This window comes from Salvelinus fontinalis, unplaced genomic scaffold (genome assembly GCF_029448725.1).
Source record: "Salvelinus fontinalis isolate EN_2023a unplaced genomic scaffold, ASM2944872v1 scaffold_0055, whole genome shotgun sequence".
Classification (NCBI taxonomy): domain Eukaryota; kingdom Metazoa; phylum Chordata; class Actinopteri; order Salmoniformes; family Salmonidae; genus Salvelinus; species Salvelinus fontinalis.
Genome location: NW_026600264.1, coordinates 120,800 through 138,957, shown reverse-complemented (window position 1 = coordinate 138,957; position 18,158 = coordinate 120,800). Strand labels below are relative to the sequence as shown.

The following is an 18,158-nucleotide window of genomic DNA, read 5'->3' as shown; positions in this document are numbered from 1 at the left end:
CAGACAACGCATCTAACGTTAATATACCTGTAGACAACGCGTCTAACGTTAATATACCTGTAGACAACGTGTCTAACGTTAATATACCTGTAGACAACACGTCTAACGTTAATATACCTGTAGACAACGTGTCTAACGTTAATATACCTGTAGACAGAGACAACGTGTCTAACGTTAATATACCCGTAGACAACGCGTCTAACGTTAATATACCTGCAGACAACGCATCTAACGTTAATATACCTGTAGACAACGCGTCTAACGTTAATATACCTGTAGACAACGCGTCTAACGTTAATATACCCGTAGACAGAGACAACGCGTCTAACGTTAATATACCTGTAGACAGAGACAACGTGTCTAACGTTAATATACCTGTAGACAACACGTCTGACGTTAATATACCTGTAGACAACGCGTCTAACGTTAATATACCCGTAGACAACACGTCTAACGTTAATATACCTGTAGACAACGCGTCTAACGTTAATATACCTGTAGACAACGCGTCTAACGTTAATATACCTGTAGACAACGCGTCTAACGTTAATATACCTGTAGACAACGCGTCTAACGTTAATATACCTGTAGACAACGCGTCTAACGTTAATATACCTGTAGACAACGCGTCTAACGTTAATATACCCGTAGACAACGCGTCTAACGTTAATATACCCGTAGACAACGCGTCTAACGTTAATATACCTGTAGACAACGCATCTAACGTTAATATACCTGTAGACAACGCGTCTGACGTTAATATACCTGTAGACAACGCGTCTAACGTTAATATACCCGTAGACAACGCGTCTAACGTTAATATACCCGTAGACAACGCGTCTAACGTTAATATACCTGTAGACAACGCATCTAACGTTAATATACCTGTAGACAACGCGTCTAACGTTAATATACCTGTAGACAACGCGTCTAACGTTAATATACCCGTAGACAACGCGTCTAACGTTAATATACCCGTAGACAACGCGTCTAACGTTAATATACCTGTAGACAACGCGTCTAACGTTAATATACCTGTAGACAACGCGTCTAACGTTAATATACCTGTAGACAACGCGTCTAACGTTAATATACCTGTAGACAACGCGTCTAACGTTAATATACCCGTAGACAACGCGTCTAACGTTAATATACCTGTAGACAACGTGTCTAACGTTAATATACCTGTAGACAACGTGTCTAACGTTAATATACCTGTAGACAACGTGTCTAACGTTAATATACCTGTAGACAACGTGTCTAACGTTAATATACCTGTAGACAACGTGTCTAACGTTAATATACCTGTAGACAACGTGTCTAACGTTAATATACCTGTAGACAACGTGTCTAACGTTAATATACCTGTAGACAACACGTCTAACGTTAATATACCTGTAGACAATATGCCTAATATTAATACAGCTGTAGACAGAGACAATGTTAGTCAGGTTAATACAGAAGGTAAATAATAAACTAGTGTACGGGGTAGGTGTTATGTAGAGGGGAGACAAACTGTTCAGATGTTTCATCATCTACACTGACAATACTGGCCTCTAGTGGTGAGCCCTGGAATTCTAACTCTTCTGAAGTTTGTAGGAGTAATTGATACATATGTAGGTAGATATCACACTATTAAACAATAGACAGGTGTACACTAGAAAATAGGAGAAGAAGGCAGACGTGAGTGCATTTGCCATTCTGGTAAATACAGGAAACCAAAGATTAGCAGATGGCCAAAGTCATACGTGCTTTAAAGTGCATGTATGGAAAAAGCTTGGACACACTAGATTTATAGTTTACCCATTCCACTAAAAAAACATACATGTCAGACAGATAGGCGCTTAAAGTAATTAGACCCATTAGACACATAGTTTGCTGATTCTACTAAAGATACACCTGTCAGAGAAATATGTGTTTAGGGCACTTAGACCCATTAGACACATAGTCTGCTGATTCTACTAAAGATACACCTGCCAGAGAAATATGTGCTTAGGGCACTGAGTTAAATACAGGGTTGAGTCATAGGCTTATAGGATAGATGGACATATATTATTTTTAAGACAAGCACGGGTTTGGCCACTATTATAATTTAACTGAAAGCAGATAATGGGCGTTAGTATGCGTGAACAAGCAGGAAGCCTGAACTAAAAAGATAATGATGGCAGGAAGAATTAGGGGTAGTATGCTTATTTGCATATGGGGTGGACTCATATGCTATTTGGGTATAAAGAGCGAACCAGTGCTCTGGGAGGGTGTGTGTTCTGCGGGACATTCCAGATGGTTATACTATTGTAAATAAAAGCATGTTTTGATTTCACAAGTTCTGATAAAGCGTTATATTTCTGAGATGATTTTCCACGACAAGTTCCCGACATGGAACCAGGAGAACTCTGTAGAATTCCCTCAGGGTTCTTAGGCATTCCATTTCACCCACACCTCTTCTCCCCCATCAGAAGCCCATACTATCTGCCCCATATTCAACTGTCAGTGTGAGGTAAGGGTGTGTGTGTGTGTGTCTGTGTGTCTGTAAGGGGAGAGGAAGGACTGCCCCAGGAGTGGGAGAGGTGAGGGGTGAGGAGGGGATGAGAGAAGAGCTTCTTGGTGGTCCTCCCCTCCAGGGAAATGTGTCTAAATGGTGAGAACCATGTGTGTGTTACAGGTCTTCCTGCTCTAATGAGCAGCAGTGTACCCCAAGGGGAATAGAGAGATGGGGAGACTAAGAGAGGGAGGTGGAAAGAGGGAGACTTACATGGGAGGAATAAAGAAGTCATTCCCCCGTCCCATCCTACCCATCTCTCCCTCTAACCCTGCCTCTCAGTATTGGCTGAAACACAACATGCTAGTAATCCTACCCATCTCTCCCTCTAACCCTGCCTCTCAGTATTGGCTGAAACACAACATGCTAGTAAATAACCACACACACACACAGTATCCCCCTACCAGGACTTGGGCTCTCCAAAGTGCAGGTAGTTGATGCTGTAAAGGTCCATGTCTTCAGTGTGCCAGGAGAAGCTGGTCTTCCACATGCCAAAGTACAGGTAGGGTGTGTTCACCCCCTGGATAGAAACACCACAGTCCTCCTCAATCACATCCAGGATGGAGTTGAGGTGGCCGATGTTCCATTCCTCTATACCCTACAGAAGAGACAGAAGAGACAGAAGGGAGAGAGGAGGAGAGAGACAGAAGGGAGAGAGGAGGAGAGAGACAGAAGGGAGAGAGGAGGAGAGAGACAGAAGGGAGAGAGGAGGAGAGAGACAGAAGGGAGAGAGGAGGAGAGAGACAGAAGGGAGAGAGGAGGAGAGAGACAGAAGGGAGAGAGGAGGAGAGAGAGAGGAGGAGAGAGACAGAAGGGAGAGAGGAGGAGAGAGACAGAAGGGAGAGAGGAGGAGAGAGACAGAAGGGAGAGAGGAGGAGAGAGACAGAAGGGAGAGAGGAGGAGAGAGAGAGGAGGAGAGATACAGAAGGGAGAGAGGAGGGGAGAGACAGAAGGGAGAGAGGAGGGGAGAGACAGAAGGAAGAGAGAAGGGAGAGAGGGAGTTAGATGAAAGAAAGGAGAGAGGAGGAGAGAGACAGAAAGGAGAGAGGAGGAGAGAGACAGAAGGGAGAGAGGAGGAGAGAGACAGAAGGGAGAGAGGAGGGGAGAGACAGAAGGAAGAGAGAAGGGAGAGAGGGAGTTAGATGAAAGAAAGGAGAGAGGAGGAGAGAGACAGAAAGGAGAGAGGAGGAGAGAGACAGAAGGGAGAGAGGAGGAGAGAGACAGAAGGGAGAGAGGAGGAGAGAGAGAGGAGGAGAGATACAGAAGGGAGAGAGGAGGGGAGAGACAGAAGGGAGAGAGGAGGGGAGAGACAGAAGGAAGAGAGGAGGGAGAGAGGGAGTTAGATGAAAGAAAGGAGAGAGGAGGGGAGAGACAGAAGGGAGAGAGGAGGGGAGAGACAGAAGGAAGAGAGAAGGGAGAGAGGGAGTTAGATGAAAGAAAGGAGAGAGGAGGAGAGAGACAGAAAGGAGAGAGGAGGAGAGAGACAGAAGGGAGAGAAACAATAAGATGAAAAGTATCTAGATAGTTGAGGCGTGTGATATTCCACTCCTGTATACGTCGCCCTGCACCAGAACAAAGGAGAGGTTGGGATGACTAGATAGGAATATACAGGGAATGAAATGACAGAGATCCTGATGATCAGTGATGAGTGACAGAGAGAGAGGAGAGAGAGACACTGATATTCTATGAGTCCTGAGACATCTACCTCGTCATAGAGGCTCCCGGGGACGTCAGCTCCATATATGGGAGATACGAAAGTCAGGTTCTTCCAGTACTTCCTCTCCAGGTCCTCATAGTTCAGGTAGCGGGGAGTACAATATCTGGAGAGGTAGAAGATCTATGTTATAACAACTATACTAATTATAACATACAGTTCGGGTAGAGGGAGTACAATATCTGGAGAGGCATAAGATCTATGTTATAACAACTATACTAATTATAACATACAGTTCAGGTAGAGGGAGTACAATATCTGGAGAGGTAGAAGATCTATGTTATAACAACTATACTAATTATAACATACAGTTCAGGTAGAGGGAGTACAATATCTGGAGAGGCATAAGATCTATGTTATAACAACTATACTAATTATAACATACAGTTCAGGTAGAGGGAGTACAATATCTGGAGAGGTAGAAGATCTATGTTATAACAACTATACTAATTATAACATACAGTTCAGGTAGAGGGAGTACAATATCTGGAGAGGCATAAGATCTATGTTATAACAACTATACTAATTATAACATACAGTTCAGGTAGAGGGAGTACAATATCTGGAGAGGTAGAAGATCTATGTTATAACAACTATACTAAATATAAACACATTATAGTTCAGGTAGAGGGAGTGTGTATAGTTACTGACTTGCCACTGTTGCTGAGGTGTCTGAATTCCTGTTTGTATGTGTTTATGTGTGTGTATGTCTGTACTGTGCTTGTCTTTGCCGTGTGTGTGTGTGTTTATAGTTACTTGTCACTGTTGGCGAGGCGTCTGAACTCCTGTGTGTGTGTTTATACTGTGCTCGTCTTTGTTGTGTGTGTGTGTGTGTGTGTGTGTGTGTGTGTGTGTGTGTGTGTGTGTGTGTGTGTGTGTGTGTGTGTGTGTGTGTGGTTACTTGTCACTGTTGGCGAGGCGTCTGAACTCCTTCACGCTGAGCGGTTTCTTCTGGATGTTGAACTGAGTGAACAGGCCTGACTGGCCTGCAACCATCTGCTGTATCGGGGCATGGATCACCAAGTCATCAATATCATCATAGCTACACCGAGGACGCCAGCCCTTAGGAGGAATCACCTGGAGACAAGTAGAGGAGAGAGGGGTTATCACCCGGAAACAGGTAGAGGAGAGAGAGAGAGGGGGGGGGTTATCACCTGGAGACAGGTAGAGGAGAGAGAGAGGGGGGGTTATCACCCGGAGACAGGTAGAGGAGAGAGAGAGGAGGGGTTATCACCCGGAGACAGGTAGAGGAGAGAGAGAGGGGGGGTTATCACCCGGAGACAGGTAGAGGAGAGAGAGAGGAGGGGTTATCACCCGGAGACAGGTAGAGGAGAGAGAGGGGGGGTTATCACCCGGAGACAGGTAGAGGAGAGAGGAGGGGGTTATCACCCGGAGACAGGTAGAGGAGAGAGAGAGGAGGGGTTATCACCCGGAGACAGGTAGAGGAGAGAGAGAGGAGGGGTTATCACCCGGAGACAGATAGAGGAGAGAGGAGGGGGTTATCACCCGGAGACAGGTAGAGGAGAGAGGAGGGGGTTATCACCCAGAGACAGGTAGAGGAGAGAGGAGGGGGTTATCACCCGGAGACAGGTAGAGGAGAGAGAGGCGGGGGTTATCACCCAGGGACAGGTAGAGGAGAGAGAGAGAGAGGGGAGGGGGTTTTCACCTGGAGACAGGTAGAGGAGAGAGAGAGAGAGAGAGAGAGAGAGAGAGGGGAGGGGGGTTATCACCTGGAGACAGGTAGAGGAGAGAAAGAGGGGGGGTTATCACCTGGAGACAGGTAGAGGAGAGAGAGAGAGAGAGAGAGGGGGGGTTATCACCTGGAGACAGGTAGAGGAGAGAGAGAGGGAGTTATCACCTGGAGACAGGTAGAGGAGAGAGAGAGGAGGGGGTTATCACCTGGAGACAGGTAGAGGAGAGAGAAGAGGGTTATCACCCGGAGACAGGTAGAGGAGAGAGAGAGAGGGGGTTATCACCAGGAGACAGGTAGAGGAGAGAGAGAGAGGGGGTTATCACCAGGAGACAGGTAGAGGAGAGAGAGAGAGAGAGAGAGTAGGTTATCACCTGGAGACAGGTAGAGGAGAGAGAGAGAGGGGTTATCACCTGGAGACAGGTAGAGGAGAGAGAGAGAGAGAGAGAGGGGTTATCACCTGGAGACAGGTAGAGGAGAGAGAGAGAGGGTTATCACCCGGAGACAGGTAGAGGAGAGAGAGAGGAGGTTATCACCTGGAGACAGGTAGAGGAGAGAGGAGGGGGTTATCACCCGGAGACAGGTAGAGGAGAGAGGAGGGGTTTATCACCCGGAGACAGGTAGAGGAGAGAGAGGCGGGGGTTATCACCCAGGGACAGGTAGAGGAGAGAGAGAGAGAGGGGAGGGGGTTTTCACCTGGAGACAGGTAGAGGAGAGAGAGAGAGAGAGAGAGAGAGAGAGAGGGGAGGGGGGTTATCACCTGGAGACAGGTAGAGGAGAGAAAGAGGGGGGGTTATCACCTGGAGACAGGTAGAGGAGAGAGAGAGAGAGAGAGAGAGAGAGGGGGGGGGTTATCACCTGGAGACAGGTAGAGGAGAGAGAGAGGGAGTTATCACCTGGAGACAGGTAGAGGAGAGAGAGAGGAGGGGGTTATCACCTGGAGACAGGTAGAGGAGAGAGAGAGAGGAGGTTATCACCTGGAGACAGGTAGAGGAGAGAAAAGAGGGTTATCACCCGGAGACAGGTAGAGGAGAGAAAAGAGGGTTATCACCCGGAGACAGGTAGAGGAGAGAGAGGGGGTTATCACCTGGAGACAAGTAGAGGAGAGAGAGAGAGGGGGTTATCACCTGGAGACAGGTAGAGGAGAGAGAGAGAGGGGTTATCACCTGGAGACAGGTAGAGGAGAGAGAGAGGGGTTATCACCTGGAGACAGGTAGAGGAGAGAGAGAGAGGGTTATCACCCGGAGACAGGTAGAGGAGAGAGAGAGAGGAGGTTATCACCTGGAGACAGGTAGAGGAGAGAGAGAGAGAGGAGGTCATCACCTGGAGACAGGTAGAGGAGAGAGAGAGAGGGGGTTATCACCTGGAGACAGGTAGAGGGGAGAGAGAGAGAGAGAGAGAGAGAGAGGGGGGGTTATCACCTGGAGACAGGTAGAGGAGAGAGAGAGGGGGTTATCACCTGGAGACAGGTAGAGGAGAGAGAGAGGGGTTATCACCTGGAGACAGGTAGAGGAGAGAGAGAGAGGGTTATCACCCGGAGACAGGTAGAGGAGAGAGAGAGGAGGTTATCACCTGGAGACAGGTAGAGGAGAGAGAGAGGAGGTTATCACCTGGAGACAGGTAGAGGAGAGAGAGAGAGAGGAGGTCATCACCTGGAGACAGGTAGAGGAGAGAGAGAGAGGGGGTTATCACCTGGAGACAGGTAGAGGGGAGAGAGAGAGAGAGAGGGGGGGGTTATCACCTGGAGACAGGTAGAGGAGAGAGAGAGAGGGGGTTATCACCTGGAGACAGGTAGAGGAGAGAGAGAGAGGGGGTTATCACCTGGAGACAGGTAGAGGAGAGAGAGAGAGGGGGTTATCACCTGGAGACAGGTAGAGGAGAGAGAGAGAGGGGGTTATCACCTGGAGACAGGTAGAGGAGAGAGAGAGCGGGGGTTATCACCTGGAGACAGGTAGAGGGTGATAATCCCCAAATTACACTCAGACAGGTTTTTCTCATCTTTCCTGAACAGACACACTTCCAATCCTACTCTCAGACACACACACACACACACACACACACACACACACACACACACACACACACACACCTTGGCGAGGCCAGCACGGTGCGCCCCCTGTGACTCCATGTAGGCCAGGTACCGGTTGAAGTCTCTGAATTCCTCCACGGTGGGCCTGAAGGTCATGATCTTGCAGGAGGGGTTAACAGGGCCGTAGACCTCCGCCCCTGCCATCCTGCCTGCTCACACAGATGAAGCCCTGACAGAGAAATAGTTACGTCTTATTATAATCTCATTACAGTAATAGGTTGTGTTAACTACGGGGGAAGCAGTGGAATAATATCCTAAGGAAACAGGGCAGGAGGGGTTAACAGGGCCGTAGAGCTCCGCCCCCTGCCATCCTGCCTCCACCAATTAAAACCCAGACAGAGAAAAAGAGTATAAAATAAACTGGGTGGTTCGAGCCCTGAATGCTGATTGGCTGACAGCCGTGGTATATCAGACTGTATACCACGGGTATGACAAAACATTGATGTTTACTGCTCTAATTACGTTGCTAACCAGTTTATAATACCAATTAGACACCTCAGGGGGTTTGTGGTATATTGGCCATATACCACACTGCCCTGGCCTTAGTGCTTAAATAGAACACAGGCTAGGCCCATAGGTTGTCTGACTAGACTGATAAAACCTAGATACATACTGTAGATCCCAGCTAGCCTACATACCGTAGAGACACTAGATCCCAGCTAGCCCACATACCGTAGAGACACTAGCTCCCAGCTAGCCTACATACCATAGGGACACTAGATCCCAGCTAGCCCACATACCGTAGAGACACTAGATCCCAGCTAGCCTACATACCGTAGGGACACTAGATCCCAGCTAGCCCACATACCGTAGAGACACTAGATCCCAGCTAGCCTACATACCGTAGAGACACTAGATCCCAGCTAGCCTACATACCGTAGAGACACTAGATCCCAGCTAGTCTACATACCGTTGTTTAACTTGGGTCAAACGTTTGAGGGTAGCCTTCTACAAGCTTCCCACAATGAGTTGGGTGAATTTTGGCCTATTCCTTCTGACAGCACTGGTGTAACAGTCAGGTTTGTAGGCCTCCTTGGTCACACAAGCTTTTTCAGTTCTGCCCACAAATTGTCTATAGGATTGAGGTCAGGGTTTTGTGATGGCCTCTCCAATACCTTGACTTTGTTGTCCTTAAGCCATTTTGCCACAACTTTGGAAGTATGCTTGGGGTCATTGTCCATTTGGAAGACCCATTTGCGATCAATCTTTAACTTCTTGACTGATGTCTTGAGATGTTGCTTCAATATATCCAAATAATTTTCCATCCTCATGATGCAATCTATTTTGTGAAGTGCACAAAGTCCCTCCTGCAGCAAAGCACCCCCCCCCCCCCCCCCAACATGATGCTGCCACCCCCGTGCTTCACGGTTGGGATGGTGTTCTTCGGCTTACATGCTTCCCCTTTTCCTCCAAACATAACAATGGTCATTATGGCCAAACAGTTCTATTTTTGTTTCATCAAACCAGAGGACATTTCTCCAAAAAGTACGATCTTTGTCTCCATGTGCAGTAGTCTGACTTTTTAATGACGGGTTTGGAGCAGTGGCTTCTTCCTTGTCGATATATATGTCGATATAGGTCTCGTTTTACTGTGGAAATAGATAGTTTTGTAGCTGTTTCCTCCAGCATCTTCACAAGGTCATTTGCTGTTGTTCTGGGATTGATTTGCACTTTTCGCACCAAAGTACGTTCATCTCTAGGAGACCGAACGCATCTCCTTCCTGAGCTGTATGACGGCTGCATGGTCCCATGGTGTTAATACTTGCGTACTATTGTTTGTACAGATGAACGTGGTACCTTCAGGCGTTTGGAAATTGCTCCCAAGAATAAACCAGACTTGTGGAGGTCTACAATTATTTTTCTGAGGTCTTGGCTGATTTATTTTGATTTTCCCATGATGTCAAGCAAAGGAGGCACTGAGTTTGAAGGAGGCCTTGAAATACATCCACAGGTACACCTCCAATTGACTCAAATTATGTCAAATAGCCTATCAGAAGTTTCTAAAGCCATGACATTATTTTCTGGAATTTTCCAAGCTGTTTAAAGGCACAGTTTACACACACTAAATTAACTTCTGACAGATTATTTAATTTATAATTCACTGTCTGTAAACAATTGTTGGAAAAATGACTTGTGTCATGAACAAAGTAGATGTCCTAACCGACTTGCCAAAACTATTGTTTGTTATTACCAAGAAATTTGTGGAGTGGTTGAAAAACGAGTTTTAAATGACTCCAACCTATGTGTATGTAAACTTCCGACTTCAACTGTAGTCTACATACTGTAGAGATACTAGCGTCACAGCTAGTCTACATACTGTAGAGATACTAGCGTCACAGCTAGTCTACATACTGTAGAGATACTAGCGTCACAGCTAGTCTACATACTGTAGAGATACTAGCGTCACAGCTAGTCTACATACTGTAGAGATACTAGCGTCACAGCTAGTCTACATACTGTAGAGATACTAGCGTCACAGCTAGTCTACATACTGTAGAGATACTAGCGTCACAGCTAGTCTACATACTGTAGAGATACTAGCGTCACAGCTAGTCTACATACTGTAGAGATACTAGCGTCACAGCTAGTCTACATACTGTAGAGATACTAGCATCACAGCTAGTCTACATACTGTAGAGATACTAGCGTCACAGCTAGTCTACATATTGTAGAGATACTAGCGTCACAGCTAGTCTACATACTATGTGCAGTACTACAGTAGCCCTATTTTACAGCACAGAAGTAACCATGTATTTACTAAGTCGTATTAAAACGGTTATCATAAACTGGGTTGGTTCGAGCGACCCGAATGCTGATTGGCTGACAGCCGCGAGTATATCACACGTATGACATAACATTTCGTTTTACTGCTCTAATTACATGGATAACCAGTTTCTAATAGCAATAAGGCACCTCACATCAGGACCAGGGTTTGGGAACAACACTCAGTGTTGTGCAGTGTAGGCTACAGTATTGTTTAAATGAATAACATCAATAAAAAGCAACACGTAGGATATTATTGTGTAACTAACCAATAAGGACCGATAGCAATAATAACCGGTGTGCAACATATTTATTCTTCTTCTCAGGCCTTATTGGTTAATGACACAAAACCTCCGAGGCAGCAGGCTTCTCTTCCTTCTTCCTGAGTCCAACTCTAACACACCCGTTTCTACTAATTAACTCATCATCAATCCAATAAGCCTTGATAAGCTAGTAGATTAGCTGATCTAAACCCAGTGTTGCAGGCAGTGCAACTACAATAAATCTACCTCCAAAATGGCCCCCTATTCCCTATATAGTACACTACTTCTTACCATAGGCCATAGTATAGGAGTATGGGTTCTGGTCAAAAGTTGTGTACTAAAAAAGGGTGCTCTTTGGGATGCCCCTCATTCTTACTCGTGTAACCTTCAGTTCCGCTGTGTGTTATTTACAAGTTGACCACTGGGTGGCGGTCATCTCCCACAAAGGAAATCGTGGTCCTCTGCTAGTTACCACCAGCAGGGTTCCGATCATCACAACTCTGGGTCCGTTCCGAATGTCACCCTATTCCCTACATAGTGAACTACTTTTGACCAGGGCTTACATCAAAATTAGAGCACTATATAGGAAATAGGGTGCCATTTGGTATACTTTTTTAAATTTACTTTGACAAAGGAGACAAAGGACTAGACACACAATAACAGTTGGTTTCTTTTTTTAAAAATTGTTCAGGCAAAACAGTACATTGAGGAATATACCCACAATAAGGAAATGTGTCTCAAATCATTCATATAGATTATCTCGCAAAGCAATGAACGGGTTATACAATAACAATAAAACATTACATTTGAATTGATTCGAATAAAGTAAATCTATGAATTCTGTTGTTGCAGTTACAATATAACGGTATTGATCATGCTAGATATAAAATGTTAAATTTGCCATTTAAAGCTGTTCAAATATTTTCTTAAATCTAGTAGCTACATGATTAAATCACTTGTGACAGTGCATTTATTTCCCAAGATAAATCCGAAGTGCAGTGTGGCTAATCTGATCTTTGTCCGTCTTTCTGTCTGAGCTAGCCTACGTTCAGTTGTGGTAGCCAGCAATGGCAGATCGAAGGAGACAGTTCAAATAATGGATAACTACGACTGATTGAATCAACCACTCCCTTTCTTTCGTTATTGTCAGAATTCAAGAGTCTTACAGTGGTCAAACGTGAGATAAATAACAAGAACTGGTTACGACGAGAAAAGGGAAAAGTAGCCAGCTTGCTAAACTGGCCATCTGCACAATGCGCGTAGCAGAGAGGGGGTTTAAATCCCATCTTGAATGGATGCAGTCGAGATTTATGCTAGCTAACAAGGCCCGCGGTAGCTAGCAAGCTACTAGCTGACGAAATATACTGCACAAATTGAACATATATCAACCATAAATAGTCTGGCTGTTATCCAGACACACAGAGAAATACATTTAGCTAGTAACGTTAGTATTGTGCATCGCAGTTTCACTGGTTTAGCTAGCTAACAACATATTAACAGTTAGCTAGCTATTTGCTAGGAGAAGTTAGCACAACGTAAACACCAAATCAACGGGTTTGAGCTAGCCTCACCAGCTAATTGTGAGAGGTAACTGTTAGCTAGCCAGTAATAAAACAGGGTATAAGAAACATTCGGTGTTAGATGTGTAACGTAGACTATGTCCAAGCAGAGCTGCTATATCTACAGCCAGTTAACTCTATGCAATAATGTCTGAATCAATTGATAATGCATGCATGCAGCGAAAACGAGTTGCTGTTATTAGCCAGCGTGTGCCAAATTGGGCTAGCTAGCAACAGTAGCTAGTTAGCTTAGCCAACTAGCTAGCCTAGCTAACCAGTCCACTGCTACAAACGAAAATAGACGCCACAAACTAGTTGACACTGAACGTTATAGGCATGGATTTAAGCCGTGTTATAGATTGCATTTGTTAGGAAATTTGTACTGTACCTTTTGGTGTATGAAAAATTGTGTTTCGTTGTATTGTTGTTTATCTCTTCTCGCCCTGATCGCCCAGCTGTTTTCATATAACAGCTGGTCTACAGCGACTTGTTCTTCAGACTTCTGCCAGGTCGATAAGTAGATTTCAGACCAGTGGTGTAGTTGGCTGCCCCCTGTCGGCCAAAGACGCACCTTCACTTCCACAAATGTAGAACAAATAATAAACATAACAAAATGAAGCATTTATTTAATTTTAGGAATATTTTCTACAAATGTTCATTCAGAAATGCTTGGTTTTTCACTTTGGGGACAAATTTCGATTTATATTTTCTCCCTTCCTGTTTTCCTATTGTTTCAGTGTCTACACAGAATGTCACAGTTTATACATGTAAAGAATGAATAAGACTACGTGTCAATATGAATGTCGCTAGCTATGTCTGTTATCGTTGCACGGTGATGTGTGTGAAGCAGGTGTTAAGACTAATTACAGCTAGCACTACCGACTTGGATATAGTGAAAGAGGAGTGGCATCTATCACCGTTGCGTCCGTTTGGTTCACTTAGGAACCAAACGGACACAAACGGTCCAAAAAGGGGAGGAACCTACCTGAAGTCGTCCAATAAGAAACTATACTTTTCGTTGCAAAATATTTACCGTTAAAACGTTTTGCTACGACATGGATTAATGAATACACCCCCAGGGTGAGAGCGAGAGAGAGAACACCGATGACTTTCTATGAACATGGCCGCTCAAGATGAACTCAGTAAGTTTCTACCTGTTTTTGCGGTGATTAAATGAATGTAAGATACTTCATGTATCGGTAACACGTATTATTGCATTTAGTACACAGTCATAACTTATTATATCAAGCAAAACGCCTGTGATATGAACTCTAAACGTTGATTTGAGGTAGCTAGCTAACGCTAGTAGAAGGCCGTCTGCACAGTCATGGTCCAAATGAAAGTGTTACAGTTGTATTAAACATCAACGTGATCTGATGACGACTGGAATAGTTTTACATTGGATCAGTCATTTCATTCCCTATTTGTAACGATGTCATGTTAGATCTGTAACTACGATTAACTAAACGATTATATGCCTTGTGCCAATTTGGCGTAACGAAGTGGCTAGCTTGCTGGTTAGCAGTGCAGCCAGGCGTCCGGGACAATATGAATTGTCTTGAAAGATTAGCCTTGTGTGTGAAGTTAGCTAATTAGCGCTAGTAGCTAGCTAATTCATTGCAAGTAATCTAGTTATGTATCTCGGTGTAACAGGTTGCATACATGGAATGAAAGATGACACACTTAATTTTCAGTGTAGTGAGTGTGTTGGCAAACACACCTCTCACAAGGTAACGTTAGCTAGCCATTTTCCCCCACCCACAGCAGCAGTTAGCTAGCCACGTTTGAGATGATTTAGGGAACTGACTAACCAGCCAAATCACCAGCTAGTTAGCTAGCTACTAATTTATATCATTAATTCCTTGCCAACTAGTTGCCAGTCTGATGCAAGTCGAAAGCATATACGCCCTGTCTGACAGCTAATGGTTATGTCATGCAGGCTTTGTGATCTAGCTCAGAACAGCATGTACCTGCCTATCCACCCCAGTTATAACACATATAATACAAGGTGCATTAGCTATTATAACAGTCCCTTGTTGATACGTTATGTCCAAATGTTGTAGCTACATTTGAAATGTTTACAGTTGAGTCATTTAGCAGACTCTCAGTCTTAATCAGAGTAAACTGAGCCACACGGGACCAGCTAAATGGACATACACACTCTCTGTGTTTTCTGTACCTTATTTGGACAGGTGTGTTTTCTGTACCTTTTAATTAGACAGGTGTGGCATTACAGGTGAGTACAGAGGTAGAAGGCGTAGTTTGAAATGTGGACACAGGGAGTGAACCCCGGTCTTCGGCGGGGAGCATTATATGTGCATAGAGACCCGGGACTGGCTCCGCTAGATGAGAGGCTACATGTTCAACATTTAGTTGGCCCAATCTCCCAACCAAACCAGTTATCTAAGGCTGTGATGAGAGTTGGGGGATGCCTAATGTGATGAAATCACATTAAGGACTGGTTTCCTGGACACGGATCAAGCCTAGTCCTGGACTTTAAGCATGTGTCACGTGGTGGGATTTGGACCTTGGCGTCCCAAATGGTACCCTACTCCCTATACAGTGCACTACTCTTGACCGGAGCCCTATAGAACCTGGTGAAAAGTAGTGCACTATAAAGGGAATAGGGTCCCATTTGGGACGGCCTAGTATCATCATTTCTAATTTTCAAATCCTCCCATTACTTTCTCCTCCTCCTTTCTCCACCTCTCTCCTAATTTCTCCCCACCTAATTTCTCCTCCTGTCTCCTCCTCCTCCCCTAATTTCTCCTCCTGTCTCCTCCCTTCTCCTCCTCACCTAATTTCTCCTCCTGTCTCCTCCTCTCTCCTCCAGATCAACTGGAGAGAGTTTTCTTGCGTTTGGGCCACGCCGAGACAGATGACCAACTCCAGGACATCATATCCAAGTTCCTGCCCCCAGTCCTCCTCAAACTGTCCAGCGTGCAGGAGGGAGTCAGGAAGAAAGTAAGGGACACACTGATGTCTGTTTCTTCCGTCCTACAGTACCAGTAGCCTGCACATAGCTGTGTCTCCGTTCTCCGGCACCCTTTTCCAGGAAGTGTTCACTTGCACTTATTCTCGCCGGTATTTTACAATGGAGGACTTGGAAACTCCCTCCGGCCAGTGCTTACATCAATCCTATGCTTTTAAATCCATGACGTTGTAACGTCCTGACCAGAGTTCTTATGTGTTTTGCTTGTTTAGTGTTGGTCAGGACGTGAGCTGGGTGGGAATTCTATGTTGTGTGTCTAGTTTGTCTGTTTCTGTGTCCAGCCTAATATGGTTCTCAATCAGAGGCAGCTGTCAATCGTTGTCCCTGATTGAGAATCATATATAGGTGGCTTGTTTTGTGTTGGGATTTTGTGGGTGATTGTTTCCTGTCTCTGTGTTTTGTCTGCACCAGATAGGGCTGTCTCGGTTTTCACATTTGTTATTTTGTTACTTGTAGTAGTGTTACCTTTTATTCGTCTATTAAACATGTTGAACACTAGCCGCGCTGCATTTTGGTCCTCTCCTTCATCCCAGGAAGAAAACCGTGACAGACGTGGTGTGTGGAAGACAAGTGCACACAGACACAGCTGCTCAATGTTATTGGGAAAGGCCCATCCACAGCACTGTAGTAATATCAATCACTTAACAGTCAACTAGTAAACATAGTGATATTGTCCCCCTCCATACGTTGATGGTGTGCATGCTGCTGTAATTGGGTTGCCGGAAGCTGTTCTCTCCATTTCGAACACACAGATTAGTTGTAGACCTGCTGGTACACACTACTAGTACACTATACAGTAGCTTTATGCTCATCATAAACCATCTCTTCTAACAGTCAACTGGAATCATCATCTATTCTCTACCAGGTGATGGAGCTACTGGTAACGTATTATTATAACCACTTATAACCTCTTGATCTCTCTACCAGGTGATGGAGCTACTGGTAACGTATTGTTATAACCTCTTGTTCTCTCTACCAGGTGATGGAGCTACTGGTAACGTATTGTTATAACCTCTTGTTCTCTCTACCAGGTGATGGAGCTCCTGGTAACGTATTATTATAACTAATCATAACCTCTTGTTCTCTCTACCAGGTGATGGAGCTACTGGTAACGTATTGTTATAACCTCTTGTTCTCCCTACCAGGTGATGGAGCTCCTGGTAACGTATTATTATAACTAATCATAACCTCTTGTTCTCTCTACCAGGTGATGGAGCTCCTGGTAACGTATTGTTATAACCTCTTGTTCTCCCTACCAGGTGATGGAGCTCCTGGTAACGTATTATAACCTCTTGTTCTCTCTACCAGGTGATGGAGCTACTGGTCCACCTGAACAAGAGGATTAAGAGCAGACCTTTGATCCAGCTACCAGTAGAGACTCTCCTGGTTCAGTACCAGGACCCTGCTGCAGCATCCTTTGTTACGGTAATGCTCTACATTCTACCTGGGGGGGGGGGGTGCGTTCAGCAGGACACGAAAGTTGTGGAAAGTTCAGATGGAAATATATGACATAGAACAAACATGCCTCTCGAAGACGTGTGGAATAAGGAGTCACGACGGGCTCTATTCGTTATATTTCTATGCCTGCTGAAAGTGGCCTTGGTCTACTTCGACAGCCTGGTTCAACTAGATGGTAATAGACCACTCCCCCCAGGGTCTGGTTGGGTGTTGCGTAATGTTGCCCCTACACACTGATCTTGAGTCAGTGTAGCATTTTTATCTACTAATGGTTAAGGTTGGGATTGGGAAAGGAGAAGCTGATCCTAGATCTGTACCTCGGGGAGACTTCACCCCGGAGCTGTGAAGCCTTCTGTCCTTGCTACTGCTTGCTCTTTGGGGAATAGAGGGCTATTTGGGATACTTCCTGTTATTATCTATGTAGGGAATAGAGGGCTGTTTGGGATACTTCCTGTTATTATCTATGTAGGGAATAGAGAGCTGTTTGGGATACTTCCTGTTATTATCTATGTATGGAATAGAGAGCTGTTTGGGGTACTTCCTGTTATTATCTATGTATGGAATAGAGGGCTGTTTGGGATACTTCCTGTTATTATCTATGTAGGGAATAGAGAGCTGTTTGGGGTACTTCCTGTTATTATCTATGTATGGAATAGAGGGCTGTTTGGGATACTTCCTGTTATCTATGTAGGGAATAGAGAGAGGGCTGTTTGGGGTATTCATCCTGTGAGTGTCGTGTCAATATGACATCTCTCAAACTGAGTAGGCCTATGTTCAAACTCTGTATATATAATCCATGTCTCTGTTTACCATGTTCTTTACTCCCCTGACATTGTGAGATTTTTAATCCAGAACGGTGGATTCTCTCTGCAGAATTTCACCATCATTTACATCAAGATGGGTTACCCTCGACTGGAGGTGGGGAAACAGTGTGAGCTGGCACCAACCCTGCTGACTGCTATGGAGGGCAAGCCTGAGCCCCAACAGGATAGGTAAGGAGAGACACACACACACACACACACACACACACACACACACACACACTATACGTACACACACACACACACACACACTACGTACACACACACACA

At 45.1% G+C, this 18,158-nt stretch overlaps 2 protein-coding genes across 10 annotated transcripts in view; one reads left to right on the top strand and one right to left on the bottom strand.

Annotated features, from left to right (window-relative positions):
* LOC129842582 (lysine-specific demethylase 4C-like) overlaps window positions 1-13,136 on the bottom strand; it is a 57,400-nt gene extending 44,264 nt beyond the window's left edge. For 5 of the 9 annotated variants that reach the window (XM_055911193.1, XM_055911195.1, XM_055911198.1 and 2 more), the window contains exons 1-5: window positions 13,006-13,135; window positions 8,033-8,201; window positions 5,155-5,330; window positions 4,245-4,359; window positions 2,944-3,137 (exon numbers count right to left, since the gene is read on the bottom strand). In XM_055911193.1, the coding sequence (XP_055767168.1) occupies window positions 2,944-3,137; window positions 4,245-4,359; window positions 5,155-5,330; window positions 8,033-8,176 (629 nt within the window). In that variant the 5' untranslated portion in view covers window positions 8,177-8,201; window positions 13,006-13,135. Of the gene's footprint in view, window positions 1-2,943; window positions 3,138-4,244; window positions 4,360-5,009; window positions 5,035-5,154; window positions 5,331-8,032; window positions 8,202-13,005 lie in introns of those variants that run through there. The other 4 variants (XM_055911197.1, XM_055911196.1, XM_055911194.1 and 1 more) reach the window with 2 other exon arrangements.
* Window positions 13,137-13,731: 595 nt separating this feature from the next.
* Window positions 13,732-18,158, top strand: part of ecpas (Ecm29 proteasome adaptor and scaffold) — a 43,178-nt gene continuing 38,751 nt past the window's right edge. The window contains exons 1-4 of the mRNA XM_055911204.1: window positions 13,732-13,759; window positions 15,451-15,581; window positions 16,918-17,034; window positions 17,941-18,059. Of these exons, the coding sequence (XP_055767179.1) occupies window positions 13,732-13,759; window positions 15,451-15,581; window positions 16,918-17,034; window positions 17,941-18,059 (395 nt within the window). The remainder of the gene's footprint in view (window positions 13,760-15,450; window positions 15,582-16,917; window positions 17,035-17,940; window positions 18,060-18,158) is intronic.